Here is an 18072-nt window from a genome sequence, read left to right as displayed (position 1 = left end):
AAATTGAAGGAGCTGTAGTTGTGGAAGGGTAGAAAGAAGTGGGGTGTTGGGGAAAAAACATGCTGCCAAGGGTGGCTGGGTGTGGAAGGAATGGCAGGGGGGTGTCTGGAGGGATGTCAGCGGTGGTGCCGTAGCCTCCACTCCTCTTGGGGCTGTACTAAAATTTCAGAAGCTGGCCGCCTGGACCATTTAAGTCAGGGGTCAACAACCTTTTCAGCCGTGGGCCAGTCCACCGTCCCTCAGACCAGAAAAAAATAATGAACAAATTCCTATGCCCCACAAATAACCCAGAGATGCATTTTAAATAAAAGGACACATTCTACTCATTTAAAAACACGCAGATTCCCGGACCGTCCACAGGCCAGATTGAGAAGGCGATTGGGCCGCATCTGTCCCCCGGGCCTTAGGTTGCCTACCCCTGATTTAAGTGTTCTCTTCACATCCTCAAGTCATCCCTGGTGCCCTGGGGAGGCAGCAGAGCTAAGAGAGATCAACCAGCATTAATCATTATAATTTGCATTTCTAAACTTCAAAGAGTTTCACAAGCTTTGGCAGGGAATCCTCTTAAACAGGTGGGCGTTGTGAGGATGAGGTGATGTGGCAAATGAAACAGGAAGGAAAAGTATCTTGGCCAAGGCCAATGAGACATTCAGTGGTGTCACGGAAACGGAAACATTTCTAAGGTTTCAAACAGGCAATCTCTTGCATAAACAGCATGCAGCTTCAAAGGTGACTTTCAGGAGTGTCAACCTTGTCTGGATTTGCATAAAGGGTGGGAAACCTTTTCTCAGCCAAGGGCCACAATCCTTCCGGGACCCACATTCCAGTGGTTGTCAGGGCCATAGGCAAGGCCCCCCCATATTTTACTTTTGTGCAGTGCACTGTTTTTTCCACAATCCCACAACCCACCCGCTCCCCAGACAAAGGGTAACTGAGTTCAAGGACACATCCCAACCAGGCCAAAACACATGAGGAAGGATAAAAGCAGGGGTGGTAAAGAGAGCATTGGTGGGCTGGGTAAAGACCTGAGGTTCCCCGTGATTTACACACTAGCATGCTTGAGCAATGACAAACCTGGACAGCATCTTAAAAAGCAGAGACAGATGTATGGAAGTGAGAGCTGGACCATAAAGAAGGCTGATCACTGAAGAATGGATGCTTTTGAATTATGGTGCTGGTGGAGACTCTTGAGAGTCCCATGGACTGCAAGAAGATCAAACCTATCCATTCTGAAGGAAATCAGCCCTGAGTGCTCACTGGAAGGACAGATCCTGAAGCTGAGGCTCCAGTACTTTGGCTACCTCATGAGAAGAGAAAACTTTCCTGATGTTGGGAAAGATTGAGGGCGCTCAAGGAGAAGGGGACAACAGAGGACGAGATGGTTGGACAGTGTTCTCGAAGCTACGAACATGAGTCTTACCAAACTGTGGGAGGCAGTGGAAGACAGGAGTGCCTGGTATGCTCTGGTCCATGGGGTCACGAAGAGTCGGACACGACTAAACAACAACAACATGCTTGAGCCATTTGCAAAAAGCTCAGAGACAGTAGCAATATGTTACAAGGAGGCTAAAAGATCCAGTTTCCCGGTTTTGCCTTGATCAAGCATCGCCACAGGTGCTGTTTCCTGTGTTAGCCTCTGTCAACAGCTCCTGCTTATGTGTCTGTGACACACACACACACACACACACACACACACACCAAGCAGGACAGCAGCAAAAGGAGAAAATGGGCCCCTTTTGGGGTTTCTATTTGCAAATTCATGAACTGGAGACCTTCCATTTTGCACCATTTATTCCAGTTCCATGCCTCACACTTGTTTCAAATTTGGAGGTGGCTCAGGAGCTACAGAACCCGAAGTGTCTGACTGCAGCCCACATAACTGGGTGGTGATGTGGGGGGTTTTTTGGGGGGGGGAGAAGCAGGATTTTACTCATTGTTTTTGACAAATCGAGGCTGCAATTCTAACCCCACTTCCCCATTGGATACAATACGGCTTACTTCTGAGTAGGCACTGTTCGCATTGCACTACAGGGGGAAGTTGCTACCATCTAGGTTGAAGACACCCAATGCTTATAAAAACAGAACAAAAAGCCAAAGGATCTGTTCACATTGATCTCTGCGATCATGACATCCTCCTGTTCCTGATCCCACCCCATCTTTACACACATGCATATACACATCATGGACTTTCCTGCAGCACAAGCGGAGTTATTGTAAGCAGCTGCAAAAGGGGAAGGGGGGGGAAGAGGGGGAGTTCTCCTGGTTTCTCGCCCCAGGAGCATGTGGTGAGCGGGGCTTTGCTAGGAAAAAGGTTGCTAGGGCAGAAATATAGTGTTGGGACAGCCCTTGACGCTTTGCCGTTTGACAGCCAGCCAGGGAGGGAGGGAGCCGGCACGGGCAGGAGCCAGTCAGCCAGCCAAGCCCAGCGCCAGGATGACGGATGACCGGGGTCCTAGCGCCTCCGGACGGGTGACTAGAGGTGCGAAGGCACCAAGCCCCAGCTCTGTGCCGCCAAGCCAGGCAGGCCCTTCGCCCCCGTCATCACTGAGGTGCAGAGCCTTCCTTACCCGGAGCTTGTGGTTCCCTGCGCCGCCGCCACTTCGTCTTTCCCTTGCCTGTGCACCGCTGAGGCCCAAGGCCCGTGAGGGCGAGTGCGTGAGGTCTCTCGCTCGCTCACTCGCCCACGGCCTTTACGAGTGCCGGCATTGCCTCCTCCAGCCCGCCCACTCCATGGCCCACCGGCCTTCCCGGAGGCTCTTGCTGTCCCGAGCGCCGATTCGCCAGCAGTGCCTTCCTCGTCCACCGTGGCCTGCCTCATTTGCTCTCTCTCTCGCCCAGCCAGCGCCATTTCCTCCCTTCCCGCCAAACACACAGCACCGCCCCCAGCCACCAGAGCCAAACATCCCCATTGGTCAGCCCACTGCCCAGAAAGCTCCACGCGCTGGCTGCCCCGCCGATCTCAACAAATGTTGAGATTCCAGCCAGCCAGCAACATCGGGGCCTCTTCTCGATGGCGGCGGCCGTGTCGTCGTCACTTGTCATCGAGGCTGGCCAGTGCCCCCTTCATTTTGGCGCCCTAGGCAACTGCCTAGCTCGCCTAAATAGATGCGCCAGCCTTGAGGATCATAGAAGTACCTTCCACACCCCGTGGTTTTAATTTAATTCCTGACCATTGGTCATGTTGCCTGGGGCTGATTTGAACTGGGAGTCCAAAACATCTGAGTGGCAGCAAGTTGGAAAAGGCTATTTCCAAAGTGCCGCTGCCATTTCCCTGTGCTTCTGAAGTCACCCTAGAAACTCAGAGAGTCTTTGCATGGTAGAGCACCTGAGAGGTTGGCTGGCCATCTGCCATGGATGCTTTTGTTGAGATTCCTGCATTGCAAGGGGTTGCACTAGGTAACCCTTGTGGTCCCCTTCCAACTCTACAGCTCAGTCCCCAGCATCTCCGTATGCCGCTGGGAATGTTGCCAGTCTGAAATCCCGGAGAGTGACCGCTAGATGGATGGATGGATGGATGGATGGATGGATACATGGTATAAGGCAACTTCCCATGTTCCTAAGGGTAAAGGAAACTCTTCCTGATTCTGTGTTCCGGCCAGAGCAAAATATACACTTTTTACCTAGCTACTGGTGAACGTTTTGGTGGATCCCTGCTCTTTGCCAGCTTATGGAACTCTCCTCTCAGATGCCTTCACCTAGCCTCTTTTTTGCTATCATTTAAGTAACAGGTGATGTGTTTTCTCATGTTCTTAATGCTTTGTGGGTTTCAGTTGCCGTTTTGATGAAAGGCAGGTTATAAATCACAGGAACAACCAAGATCAATGAAAGAAAATGCTTGTGCTGCTGAGACATCCGTACTGGTGGCAGCAGAGACAATTTTAAAATGTAGCAGGGAGCTTCCTGACACATTACAAAGTTATTTCCTTAAATATGTTTCAAAATGCTTTTGCAATGGAAATCAAGTGGTGAAAAATAATTGACATAAGTGCAGCTCACTGCAAGGTGTACATTTTTGCACATTTTGTTTTTTTCATTCTCTATGTAACATAGTATCAAGTGTGAATGCACACACGTGTGTTCTATAAGACAGTGTGTGTGTGTGTGTGTGTGTGTGTGTGTGTGTGTGTGTGTGTGTGTGTAGAGCTGCTTACCCATAAGACATACCCATAAAATGAGCCATAGCAGGATTTCTAAGCATTTGCACAATATAAGCCATACCCCGAAAATAAGACATAGTGCTAGGCGCAGTTCTGGAGGGCCCCAAGGAAGAGGCGAGGCTGGATGCGTAATAAAAAATAAGACATCCCCTGAAAATAAGCCACTGTGGGGGGGGGTTAAGGAAAAATAAATGTAAGACGGTGTCTTATTTTCGGAAAAACACGGTATGTACAGACTGTGCAAACACTTGTACAACTTCTACCTGTGTTCAGTGTAACATGTGAACAAGCCTTAAAAGTTATCGCTTCGCATGGCAAAGGAATGCCTTTTGTCCTAGGGCAACCTTCCGCAATATGATGCCTCTCCAGATTTTTTCGGATTCCAACTCCCATCAGTCATGGCATGTCCAAAAGTCAGGGATAATGGGAATAAAAATAATTTGGAGGGCATCAGGTTGCGGAAAGCTGTCTGACGTTGTACGAGGATCTGCCTTATGCCGAGTCATGACCATTTGTCCCACTAGCAACATACTGTTCACCTCTGACAGGGTCCCAGGTCCTAAGTTTGCTACCAGAGACCCTATTTATTCACTGAAGGGTTCTGGTGAGCCCTTTATTGCTTCAAAAGAAAGTCCAGGCATGTTCTAAGCTAAACCATTCTTCTACAAGGCAGCTCTGCAGTCCGAGGCACTAATGCTTCTGGATATCACTTACAGGAAACCAATGAAGAGGAGGAGGAGGAGGAGTTTGGATTTGATATCCCGCTTTATCACTACCCAAATGAGTCTCAAAGCAGCTAACATTCTCCTTTCCATTCCTCCCCCACAACAAACACTCTGTGAGGTGAGTGAGGCTGAGAGATTTCAGAGAAGTGTGACTAGCCCAAGGTCACCCAGCAGCTGCAGGTGAAGAAGCGGGGACACGAACCCGGTTCCCCAGATTACGAGTCTCCCGCTCTTAACCACTACTGGCTGTAGTGGAGAGGAGAGGGTTCTTGTGCCAAAGTCCTGCTTGTGCTTCTGGTTGGCCTCTGTGAGAACAGGATGCTGGACTAGATGGGCCTTTGGCCTGATCCACAAGGGCTCTTCTGATGTTCTTATTAGCTATCCCAGAGAGCACCTCCCAACCCTTGGCCACTGGCATCCACATACTAGGATGATGATGATGATAAACTTTTATTTATAACCCGCCCTCCCCGGCCAGGGCCAGGCTCAGGGTGGCTAACACCCAATATAAATTATAATAAAATGTAATAGAAAAAACAAAAACAAACAAAAACGTTAATTAAAATACAGCTTAAAATGGAAACTCATTTTAGTAGTTCTTCCTTGGTGATCACTCGTAGCCGAGTAAGCTTGGTTTTAACAATGAGTCCGTAAGTGACTGTGGAGGCCAATTCTGGATCCACACGTCCTTCCACAGTGGGGACATTGGTTTCCAGGCAGGAGTTGATCACGGTGTGGATTATAGATCAAGACCATAAAGGGAGGAAAGGGAGGGATATTCACCCAAGCCAGCTATCCTGATGCAGAAGACAGCTTCCCCCACCCCCAATTCTGGACAAATCTAAAATTGAGATAAATTCCTGAAGGCCCACGCTTGAACATTTGGTCTCTCAAGGCTTCAAAATAAACTGAAATCCACATTGTTCTCCCCTTTTTGTGGAGAACTGCAATCTGGTTATGATCCTATATATAATCTATCATTTCCTAGGCTTCTGATGCAAAGTTAAGATGTTCCTCTACCCATATGGCCTTATGTAAGTGGTCCAGGTCTTCGCAAAGAGGCTCAGAGCAGGTGGAGAATATATCCCTTCAAATATTATACAGTATGTGTATGGGATATATATATAGGGGAGCGGTTGGCGCTGTAGTCTAAACCACTGAGCCTCTTGGGCTTGCCGATCAGAAGGTCAACAGTTCGAATCCCCACGATGGGGTGAGCTCTCATTGCTCTGTCCCAGTTTCTGCCAACCTAGCAGTTCGGAAGCACACCAGTGCAAGTAGATAAATAGGTACCGCTCCAGCAGGAAGGTAAACAGCATTTCCGTGCGCTGCTCTGGCACTCGTCACGGTGTCCCATTGCGCCAGAAGCAGTTTAGCCATGCTGGCCACATGACCCGGAAAGCTGTCTGTGGACAAACACCAGCTTCCCTGGCCTGAAAAACGAGATGAGCGCTGCACCCCATAATCGAATTAGACTCTCCTCCTTATCTTGGATGGCTTTGAAAGTTTGAGAAGCCGCTCAAATATAACCTTATATATTTTGACAATATATAAGGTTAGATTTGAGAAGACAAAGAAATGCAGTTGGAAGAGATGAAACTGAAGAGGTGTTTTGTGGTTGGTGGAAGTCTTTATTTTTGTTTATTGTGAATATGTGAGATGAAAAAGATGTTGAAAAGAGGATGTTTGAGGGGGGTTTTCTTTCGTTTTTTTCTATTTCCTTCTTTTTTCTGCTTACTGTATATCTTACTTTCATTTTCTGTTTTTTTAACATATGTAGGAATTAATGTTTTGATTTGAATGTTGTTGTTTTTAGAAGTGTTGTAAAATAAAATTTATCTATATATATGTAAATGTAAAAATCGTGAAACTGCATTTTCCACTTTTCTCCGTAACCGCTTGACCGATCGTCCTGAAATTTTGACACAGCAATCCAGGCCATTCCCTGAGCGTTGTTGGGGACAAAAATCCCTCAAATCACACACCTGGGCAGTTGTAGACCTGGTTTTCCACCAAGTCAAACAGCGCCCTCAAGTGGCGTTATACCCTCCTCCACCCCCTCCCTTCCTGTGAAATCTAAGCCACACCCACAAACCAAATGACATCATCAACCAAGCAACTGAAACCACCAAGGCGGCCATTATCAGACCCCTAGGCTCCTGTCAGGCTGCCAGGCCTCCACTAGGTTCGGGGGGGGGATAACCCACAGCAACGCACTTGGGGGCATGGCAAGGGGTTTTTACTTTACAATTTAGCACCACTACCACCCCCAAAAAAATCCCCCACCAAATAACCACAAGACAAAAATAAATACCATCCTTCAAAACGTCATGAGATACGCCGGTCACGGAGGGGGGGAAAAAAACAGAATAGATCATGGATCAGGACACGTGGGGGCAGTCACAGGGATTAGCCACAATGTCTGATGTAGTCAAAACAAAATAAAAAAATTCCTTCCAGCAGCACCTTAGTTTCAACTGAAAACAGGCCTTTTCCAGCAACAAGGTCCAATGAATAGAAGGAAGGGATACGTAATGGGTCAGAACAGGGTGGGGGGAGACACAGGGATGAAACCTGCCCTCTCCACAGTATCTGGCCTCAACTCAGGGGGACTCTGAGGCTCAGGGGGATCTGAAGGGGGGCTATTACCCTCCATTTCACATATACTACGACTGAGTGCAACCCTCTGTGTCTTTTTTAAAAAACAACAACCATGCACTTTCTCTCCCCAGTTTAAGTCCTCAGATATTTGCAGTGCCCAATTCCCCCCCCCCTCGATTTATAATCCCCTACCTTCCCCTTGCCACTTCCTGGGTTTTTTATGGAACTGAACAACTCGGGTGCTTCAGAACGCGCCTTCTGTTGCCAGGTCCTTGCAGGGCCAAACAGAGGCCCGGGCCAGGTAGATAATGTGCCCCTGTTTTAAACCCTTTTGTTACTTTTTTCATTTTACTGATTGTGAATATGCTGACTGACGCCCCCTTTGGATTCGGAGGCCCGCGCCAAGTGGCCCATATGACCGCCCTCCTTCTGTCTGGGCCTGTCTGTTGCTACAGGGCTGTGGAGCTTCGCTATTTGACACACACACCCGGTCGGGATTTTTAAAGTAGTTCTCTGGGTCCCAGGGCACATCATCACCCCCGATCCTTAATCTAAATATATAGAAATGTTCACGATGCGTGCACAGGGGCCAATGTATGGAGATACAGGAGGGAGGGGACAACAGAGGGCTCAGACAAAAGTAAATACTGGGAAATAGAACCCAGAAACTGACAGTTCTTTCTCCAAGGGTGGGGGCCAATGTAGGAAGATACCGGGGGTAGGGGCCAACACTCCCCAGGGACAACAGAGGGCTCAGACAAAAGTGCATGCTGGGAAATAGAACCCAGAACCTAACAGTTCCTTCTCCAAGGGTGGGGGCCAAGGTATGGAGATACAGGGGGGAGGGGCCAACACTCCCCAGGGACAACAGAGGGAAGGGTATCCTACCGAAACACAGGGATGAGCCGGGGTGCAGGTAGGAGGGGCAGGATACGTCATGGACTGGGACAGGGGGAGGGGATCACAGGAAAGAACCACAGCAACGCGTGGCCGGGTCAGCTAGTTATTAATATAAAAAGGTGGGGGTTTGAGAAGCCGCAATGCTGGTGCATTGAATTCGTTACTGCACAAAAAGCTTGAAATGCATTTCATTTCCATCTTGCATGATCATGTATTGAGCGAGATCACATGTTCCTCTGGCTGCCCAAACCCTCCGCGCTTTCACATGTTTTTATCTCTATAAAGCAGTAATCACCAGTGCTAGGTGGAGTCAGAGCCAAAGGCAGGTGGAAAGTTTGCAGCCAGGCTCCTCCCTGCTGGTTTCTAGGAAGCCAACAGAGATTGACGAGGAGGAAAAGATAAGCAGTGCCACCTCGGGGACTGGTTGTAAGGAAGAGGGCAGGAAGGTTGGGGCTGACTGAGAAGAGGCAGAATTTATGGGGGCACTCGTGGCAGATCAGGGCAGTCTTCCCGTCCTAGTGCCCTACAACAGCTGGCAGACTCCAGTTCCTATCAGCCAGCATAGCCAATGGTCAGGGACAATGAGAGCTGTAGACCAGAAACATCTGGAGGGCTACAGGTTGGAAAAGGCTGGTACAGGTATTATATCAGGCATGGACTAGGGACAACCAGGCACTCACTGTATAACCACAAGCCAGTCACTCTCTCTCTGCCTCCACGGTTGGAGGCAGGATGCCTCTAAATGCTAGTTGCCGGAAACTGCAGGTGGGAAGAGTGCTGCTTTGCTCATGCCCAGCTTGCAGGCTTCCCAGAGGCATTTGGCCAGTCATGGTGAGAATGGGATGCTGAACTATATGGCCCTTTGGCCTGATCCAGAAGGCTCTTCTTATGTTTTCTGGCTAACCTACCTCAAAGGCTAGGATAAAAGGAATGGGGCAATAAATATTGTTTGTTTGTGGTGTGTGTGTGTATTGTATTTATTCATCACTTTTTCACTGAAGGGTCTCAAAGCAGCTTAAAAAATAAGACAAGACAGGTAACACATGAAACAGTCAAAATCTAATTTTGAAGAAAAATCTAAAAATGGTCACCCATAAATATGTAAATGGCAAATCCTGCTAACTCCACTGAAAAGATAAGCAGAGTCAAGAGGCTGCAAGCATAACTAACTACCCTCCAAATTAAGAGCCAACGCCTGGGCAAACAAAAATATTCTTTGTGTGGTGCCCACCAATAGACAAAGATGCAAGGCATGCTTCTCTGGGGAGAACATTATACAAACAGGGAGCCACTACTGAAAAGGTCCCTTCTTGAGTCACCAACTTCTGCCCCTATTCAGAGAAAGCATCCAGAGAAGGGCCTCAACTATTGAACAGGGTGTCCTCATTGCTTCACGTGGGGTTTTAAATTTTCACTTGGGAGCAGTTGGCACTGCTGCAGCCTTGCCGGTGCAAAGGACATATGGAGGCTATTTTTGGAACTGACTCACTGGCTCAGAATTCATCTGCAAAGGTGCCTTGGCAACCTAACCTTGGGTGCGGTAATAATCCAGGGACACCTGGCGCTGTTGCAGCATCACTGAAGCTAAGCAGGTAAGCACCTGGTCAGCCCCTGGAAAGGCAGACCACTTCCAAGGCCCACATAAGAACAGGATTCAAATTTAATAAATATACCTCTTCCTTCCTCCGCCACACTTGAACCAATAACTTCTCAAGACAAGATTTGCAATTATTTGCTTTCCTTGGCCCAGCAGTCTCCATGAACATGAGCTAAGCCAGTATGGGGAAGAGGGGGAATCACTCAACAAGTAGCTTGTGGACATGAGTCAGTATCAAAGCACCTGCAGGGTTCCTTGAATTCAAGGGCAAATGGCTTAGCCACAGCCAGTTACTATTTCCCTTTCCCCTCTTTTACGCAGACATTTAGGAGGCTATAGAGCACAGGCAAGGCAACTGGGTATGGGATACAAGGCACAGGAAGAGTCTCTAGGATCAGACTAAGGGTCTATCTGAGCCTTCCCCAACCTCATGCCCTCCAGATGTTTTGGACTACAACTCCTATCAGCCAATGGGAATTGTCACCCAAAATATCTGGTGGGCATCAGGTCAGCAAAATCTGGCCCATCTATTCCATCATCCTATTACCATCAGTCACCAGCCAGCTGTCTATGAGAAAGCCCACAAGCAGGGCAGGAAGGGCACAGCCCTCGCTTGCTCTTCCCCTCCAGCAGCTGGCACTTGGAGATAGACTGCCTCCAAATCTGGAGGCTTGGCTTTGCCATTTAAGAACCATCAGCACCTGATGGACACATCCTACGTAAAGTTGCCTAATCCCCTTGTAAAGACACCTAAGCTAGGGTCTGCCCCCACATCTAGTGATAGCAAGCTCACAAAGTTGTTGTTGTTGTTGTTGTTGTTGTTATACTGCCCTATACCCGGAGGTCTCAGGGCGGTTAACAGAATAAAGTCAAAATACAAAACCACAAAATACATAATCAAAATAAAAACAACAACCCAATACCCCCCCCCCCAAAAAAACCTCACATTTTAAAAGGGCATAGGATGTAAATCCAATCAACTAAAGGCTTGGTTAAAGAAGATTCCAGGTGAAATTCCCTGGGGAGAACATTCCACAGATGGGGAGCCACTGCAGAAGAGGCCCATTCTCATGTTCCCCAACCACTCTGGGTGGCTCCCAACAGATGGAAGGGCGTTCTACAGGGTGGGCACCACCACCAAGAAGGTCCTCCGCCTGTTTCCCTGTAACCTCACTTCTTGCAGTGAGGGAACTGCCAGAAGGCCCTCGGTGCTGGACCTCAGTGTCCAGCTGAACGATCGAGGTGGAGACGCTCCTTCAGGTATACTGGGGCGAGGCCATTTAGGGCTTTAAAGGTCAGCACCAACACTTTGAGCTGTGCTTGGAAACGTACTGGGAGCCAATGTAGGTCTTTCAGGACCACTGTTATATGGTCTTGGTGGCCACTTCCAGTCATCAGTCCAGCTGCTGCATTCTGGATTAGTTGTAGTTTCTGGGTCACCTTCAAAGGTAGCCCCACATAGAGTGCATTGCAGTAATCCAAGAGGGAGATAACCAGAGCATGCACTACTCTGGCAAGACAGTCCACAGACAGGTAGGGTTTCAGCCTGCGTACCAGATGGAGCTGGTAGACAGCTGCCCTGGACACAGAACTGACTCATCCCCCAACACCAATTTCTGGACACGGCCCAGAAGGAAGGAGTGGAACCACTGTATAACAGTTCCCCCAGCTCCCAGCCCCTCTAGACTGCCCAGAAAGATGTTGTAGTTGATGGTATCCAAGGCCACTGAGAGATCCAGCAGAACTAGGAAACACCTTTCACATTTGTCCCTAGCCTGCCGGAGATCATCAACCAGCGTGACCAAGACAGTTTCAGTCCCATGATGAGGCCTGAATCCCATCTGGAAGGGATCCAAATGGTCCGCATCCTCCAGGCATGCCTGGAGGTGTTCAGCAACCACCCGCTCAATCACCTTGCCCAAGAATGGAAGATTTAAGACTGGGTGATAGTTGGCCGTATTGGCTGGGTTCAAAGATGTTTTTTTAAGAAGCGGTTTAATAACTGCCTCTTTCAGCGGGTCTCAGAAAGCTCCCTTACAGAAAGAAGCATTCACCACCCTGCGGAGCCCATCGCCCAGCCCTTCCCAGCTCGCTTTTATTAGCCAGGATGGGCAAGGATCAGGGAGACAGGTGGTCAGTTTCACTCATCCAAGCAGCCTATCCACATCCTTGGAGGTAGAGGTAGTCCTTGAAGTATTGTGGTCCTGAGCCGTTTAAGGCCATGTTCAAATATATGAAAGGATGTCATATGGAGGAGGGAGAAAGATTGTTTTCTGCTGCTCCAGAGAAGCGGACACGGAGCAATGGATTCAAACTTCAAGAAAAAAGATTCCACCTAAACATTAGGAATAACTTCCTGACAGTAAGAGCTGTTCAGCAGTGGAATTTGCTACCAAGGAGTGTGGTGGAGTCTCCTTCTTTGGAGGTCTTTCAGCAGAAGCGTGACAGGCATATGTCAAGAATGCTTTGGTGGTGTTTCTTGCTTGGCAGGGGGTTGGACTGGATGGCCCTTGTGGTCTCTTCCAACTCTATGATTCTATGATTCTAAGGCTTTATAGGTCAAAACCAGCTGGCCCAAGGTCACATCAAGGGAGCTTCATGGCCAAATGGGGATTTCACCCCTGGTCTCCCAGATCCCTAATCTGACCTTCAAACCACCACACCACCCTGGCTCCCTGGGATTTGTGCACTGGAATGTATCTTGGGAGCTGTCAAAAATGCCATGCAAATAGCCTCTCCATTGGTCTGCAGAACCTTCTGCTCTCCAGCACAGGGTAAGACAGTCAAGGTCCAAGGTTGTTTTTTCAGTGGGAAGGGGAGATGCAGGATCTTCCCTCAACCCCATAAAAACTAATAGGTATTGGAAGCATTTCATTTGGGGATGGGGAGATATTTTCAGCCTGAGGGCCACATTCCCTCTTGGGCAAACTTCCAGAGGCCACATGACAGCAGTGAGCAGGGCTGGAGGCAAAACGTGGGTGAAGCAATGGACGTGACCCTTTCTTGTGTACAGTTAAGCCACATCCAGCCATGCACAGCTCAGAGGGTCTTTTATTATGTCAAGCATTACTAATGAAAATATATGATACTGTTATCAATATCATTATCATAACAAAATCAGAGAATGGCAGAACATTTTTTTAAACACACACACACACACACAGAGAGAGAGAGAGAGAGAGAGAGAGAGAGAGAGAGAGAGAGAGAAATTATATAGTTCTTCAGCTGCTTCAGTTTCATACAACCCATTGTGCAAGTCCTTATGGCCTAAAACATAAACACATTTCTCTGGTTCTGGAATCCACCTGAGGAAGTATTTCTAATATGTTGCTACAGCATTGGGCAGTTTGAATTAGAGCAGACTCCTGGTGAAACAAGATTTTGGTTGCAACCCTTCACCCATTGACCTGGAAGCATCAAGTCCCTATGAACTCAGCACCACTTGCTTCTGAGTAGGCATGTTCAGGATTGTGCCAGAGGCAGATTTAGGGCAGTGCAACCGGTTTCCCCACACTGAGCACTGAGTGAATTGAGCAGAACAGAAGGTGAGAAGCAGAGGGTGCAGAATTTTGGCCTCGCAAAAGGTGCATTAGTCCATGTAGCTCAGGATTGCCTACAATCTCTGGCAGCAGCTTTCTAGGGTTTTAGGTCAGAAGCATTCCCAGTCCTACCTGCAAATGACAAAGGCTGGACCTGGGACCTTCTGCATGCCAAGCAGAAGCCCTTACCCTGAGCTTCAGCCCTTCCCCAACAAGAAAAGTTAGGATTGCTCCATTACTGCAGGGAAGGCAATGTATTTTTATAAGAGCATAAACAGAGCCCTGCTGGATCAGTCCAATGTCCACCTAGTCCATTACTCTGTTCACACAGAGGCCAACTCATGCAAGCAAGACATGAGTGAAAATAGCAACTCTCCCTACCTGTGACTCCTAGAAACTGGTATCAGAGGCACACTGCCTATGACAGTGGGGGGGGGGGGTAAAATGTCACCATCATGATGTCTAATGCACTCATCCCCAGTTACATGTCTCAGAAGAGGTGTTCCCTGCTGTATGACACACACAAAATGTGGGCAGCAGGCAGAAAGAGGCATCCTATTTCTGCAAAGCAAAACTCAGCTGAATACTACCCAGAGCAGACCCATTGCAATTAATAGACCTAAATTAGTCATGTTCATTAATGTCAGTGGGTGTACTCTGAGTAAAGCTTAGTTGACTATCACCCATTGGAAACTGTCTTATACAGAGCTAGACCCATGGTCCACCTAGCTCAGTACTGTCTACACGGACAGGCAGCAGCTGTCCAGGGTTTCAGGTGAGCGTCTCCCCCAGTTCTATCTGGAGGTGCCAGAGACTCAACCTGGAACCTTTCAAATGCAAAGCAGATGCACTAACACTCAGCTATGGCCACTCCCCTTAAGAATGTTGAATACCTATTACACGAACACTGTTTTGATTAATCAGGGCCAACTTTTAAGTCACTAAAACAGTTTTTAAGAGGTTGATCTAGCTGATTAAGATTGACTAGGATGCTGGAGCTCTAGTGGGTTTGTTAAATGTTTTAGTTTATTTAATGTTCAGGCCATCCTTATGTCTCAAGTTAACAATTCATTTAAAAACACCCCACAAAATTTGCACTTGTGTTTTTGAGTTGTACCTACCCCAGGCCATGGAATGCAACAGAACAGGGAGAACTGCTTTAGTGCAACCTTTATACTAACCTGGTATCCTACAGATGTTTTGGGTGAGAGCTCCAATGGTGGCTGGGGCTGATGGGAACTGCTCTCCAAAACATCTGGAGACCACCAGGCATTAGAAGTAGCCAGAATATGCTGCAAATGATGCAAACCCTCAAAATATAGACAAGGACAAAGGCCAACATCAAGCAAACACCATCAATATATTACCCACAAAGAATATATTTCTCTCCATGCCTCTTTTAACCACTTCTCATTTTACTCTCCTTCTTTGCTTTCAACTGCTACAACTGCTGCTGTCTTTGAGCATCCTTAAAAAATCATTCCACAAAATGATCTGTTATCTGAGGAACTGGTCCCAAAAACAGAAAACAACTGCCTCCCATAATAGGGGACCAACATTTATCCCTAGCTTAGGACAAGGAGGAGCACGAGGAGGAGAAAGAGAAATTATACCCCCTCCCAAAAAAAGTACTGACAACCAATGGTATAAACAAAAGTAAGAAACACATTGTAGTACATATTAATATGAGGTGACAACAATTTATTCCCTAGTCTCTACAACAATAGTCTCTACAACAATTAATAAATATTAATAACAGTGGTCTATCCCAAGCCTATTAGTTGAAAGAAACAGTGAATCCAAATTGTTGAAATGAAGTAATAATGACAAATAAGTAATAATAGTAGCATTAATACAAATACTACAGTAGTATTAATATTAGAGGCATTAATAATATTGTGCCAACTGTGATGGCATCACAAATGTTAAATCTTGACTGGTTGGTTGGGTGCATGACCCTCCCTCTTCCTGAAATGTTAGTCCACACATAGGAATGTTTTTGGCCTCCACAGTCACTTACGGACCCATTGTTAAAATCGTGTTTATGGAAGACAATCTTACTCGGCTACAAGTGATCGCCAAAGAAGAAGAAAGGTCTTGGGGCCTTTGGAGGCAAATCAAGGCATCTCCCCTCCTTTTGGCGCCTCTAGCCTTGAGGCTCAGAACAACTAGTAACAGCAAGATCTCTAAATGAGCATCCACAGAAAACACGACATAGGCAGAACGCTGCTGGATCAGACCAAAGGCCTTCCTAATTCAGCATCCTGCTTCCCCAAGAGGACAGGAGAGCAGGAGACCTCTGCTGCTGTTGTCTGGTATTCAGGTAAAACATAGCCACCACAGTGAGTAGCCATTGAGGCAACAGCTGCAGCTCAGCAAGCCAGCATCTGCTTTACCTGCTCAGGTTCAATCCCTGGCACCTCCCCTTAAAACTAGGAATGTCCCCTGCCCGAAATCCTGGACAGCTGCTGCCCTTCAGTACTGGCATTACAGAGCTAGATTGCCCAGTGGCTTGACTCAATATAAGGCATCTTATGAGGCTCCTAGGATAGTTTTATCCCTCCATGCCGTGTTCCCTCTTTTGAAACTGACAGTGGGCCATCACTTCTTCTTGTGGGAGCCAATTCAATGGTTTAACTGTTGAGAATAAGTCATTGTTTTTGTCTGTACTGAATCTCCCCACATTCATCTTCCTGTTGGGTCCAAGCATTAGGAGAACATATTCTCTCCAACCAATTTCTCCACACCAGCAATAATCTTCTACCCCCCCCACACACACACCTCAGCTTTCACCCTCAGTTAAAAACAAACCCCAAACCTTGCAACCTTCCTAGGGGGCTGCTGGAGCTCCCTAATGATTTTCACTTGCTATTTTACTGCACCATTTCCAACTCTGCAATATCAGACTAGGTGCCATTAGGTGCCTTTGCCAAAGCTGGATAGGTAAGGTTACCTGGGAACCACATCTACATTGGACCGCTGGACTTCAAGATAAAACTGACTTATGAATGAACTTAAATAAATATGGCACTGGCTGTGTTCAAGGACGTACTACTCAGAATAGACCCATGGGCATGAATTGGCCTAAGTTAGTCGTGTCCATTCATCCCGACTGCTGTAAGTTCTCCGCATACAAAACGCTTGCTTTTTTTTTTAAGCATGTGCATGTCTCACCCACAAACGATCCACGCCCACTCACCTGTCCCACTATGGGCCACCAGATCGTCTTTCTCTTCCTCCTCGGAAGGCGACGAGGGCTCGGCGGTGGGGACGCTGCTGAACCAGACGCTGAGGGTCGGTTCTTGGGGAGCCGCGGACGCTGAGGCTAGTGAAGGAGCCGGCGGAACCAGCGGGGATGCCGCGTCTACCGCCGAAGCGGCGTTGCCAGGGCTGGGCACCTCAGGGCCGGGCCCCTCGGAGCCTGAGGGGCTGCCCCCTTGTGCTCCCGCAGTAGCAGCAGGCTGGGTTGGGGGGTCATCGGGGGGCGCCAAGGTGGGCTGGATCCCAGTTGCGTTGCCTGCTTCTGCCGCCGCCGCCCAGGAACCAATGTCGTTCCCTTCTTCCTCCTCCTCGCCCCCGTATTGCTGCGGGGTGGTGGGCGAGGGCGAAAGAGGAGGCGGCGGGGGAAGGAGAAGAGAGGATCGGGGAAGAGGAGTAGGAGCCGGCGAAGGTGAGAGCAGAGACGACGTTTCGGCTCCCGCACCGGAGCGCACCTCTCCCCCAGGCGATGCCGCTGCTGTGGACCCTCTGTCAGAGCCGGAGCCGCCGCCGCCGCCGCCTCCTGCCGCTGCTGCTGGCCCGGCGGTGGCGCTCCGCGGCCCCGAGTCAAGGGCCAGCGCGCACGTGAAGCAGAGTGGCAAGAGCAGCAGCAGCCGGGAGAGCCGGCCGAGGTCCCCGTGGCGCCGCGGCGAGGTCCTCATGATGATGTTGCCGCGCAGGGTCTCTTGCATCCCTCCATCCGCCTGGCCAGCTAGCCATTCACCCGCCCACCCATTCAGCCGCGCCAGGAGCCGCTTTGCCCGCGCGGCGAGGACCGCCGGTGACAACGGGGATCGGGGGTGGAGGGTCAGCCAGCCATTGACAACCAACAACCCCCCCGCAGAGACTCTAGCTTCCCAGGAGGCGGCGCCTGCGGCTGCCGGGTGTCTCTTTGCGCTCCTACGCCCGGACTGGCGGTGGCACAGAACCGGCTTGCAGAGAGCAGCTGGGCGGGAGGAGGCACCATGGCATTGTCCCCACCACCACCACCTCCTCCTTTCCGCGTTGTCAAGCAGCCTCACGCCGAGTTCCTTCTCCTTCTACCCTCCCTCCCTTTTTATATATATATATATTGTTCCCCCCACCCTTTGCTTTTTCTCCCGCGGCCGGATCCACTCCTTCTCCCTCCTCCTCCTTTCAAATCAGCAACCGCACAAAGTGGAAAGAGAGGGGGGGGAGAGAGAGAGGAAACAGGCGTGCGCGGGATCCAATGAGAAGCCACCAGGGCCACGTGACCATGGCGACTCTCCGAGTCTTTGTGCATCGCCCAGCCAATCGGGGAAAGCTCTCTCTCT

General features: G+C 49.0%; 1 protein-coding gene across 1 annotated transcript in view; it reads right to left on the bottom strand.

Annotated features, from left to right (window-relative positions):
* The window catches only part of MEGF9 (multiple EGF like domains 9), a 78392-nt gene extending 60577 nt beyond the window's left edge, over positions 1–17815 (bottom strand). Inside the window, exon 1 of the mRNA XM_035113718.2 lies at positions 16719–17815. Within this exon, the coding sequence (XP_034969609.1) occupies positions 16719–17469 (751 nt within the window). The 5' untranslated portion in view covers positions 17470–17815. The remainder of the gene's footprint in view (positions 1–16718) is intronic.
* Between the last annotated feature and the right edge of the window lie 257 nt (positions 17816–18072).

This window comes from Zootoca vivipara, chromosome Z (assembly GCF_963506605.1).
Source record: "Zootoca vivipara chromosome Z, rZooViv1.1, whole genome shotgun sequence".
In the NCBI taxonomy this organism is placed as follows: domain Eukaryota; kingdom Metazoa; phylum Chordata; class Lepidosauria; order Squamata; family Lacertidae; genus Zootoca; species Zootoca vivipara.
The sequence above is the reverse complement of the archived record's forward strand: the minus strand, read 5'-3'. Positions and strand labels throughout refer to the sequence as shown.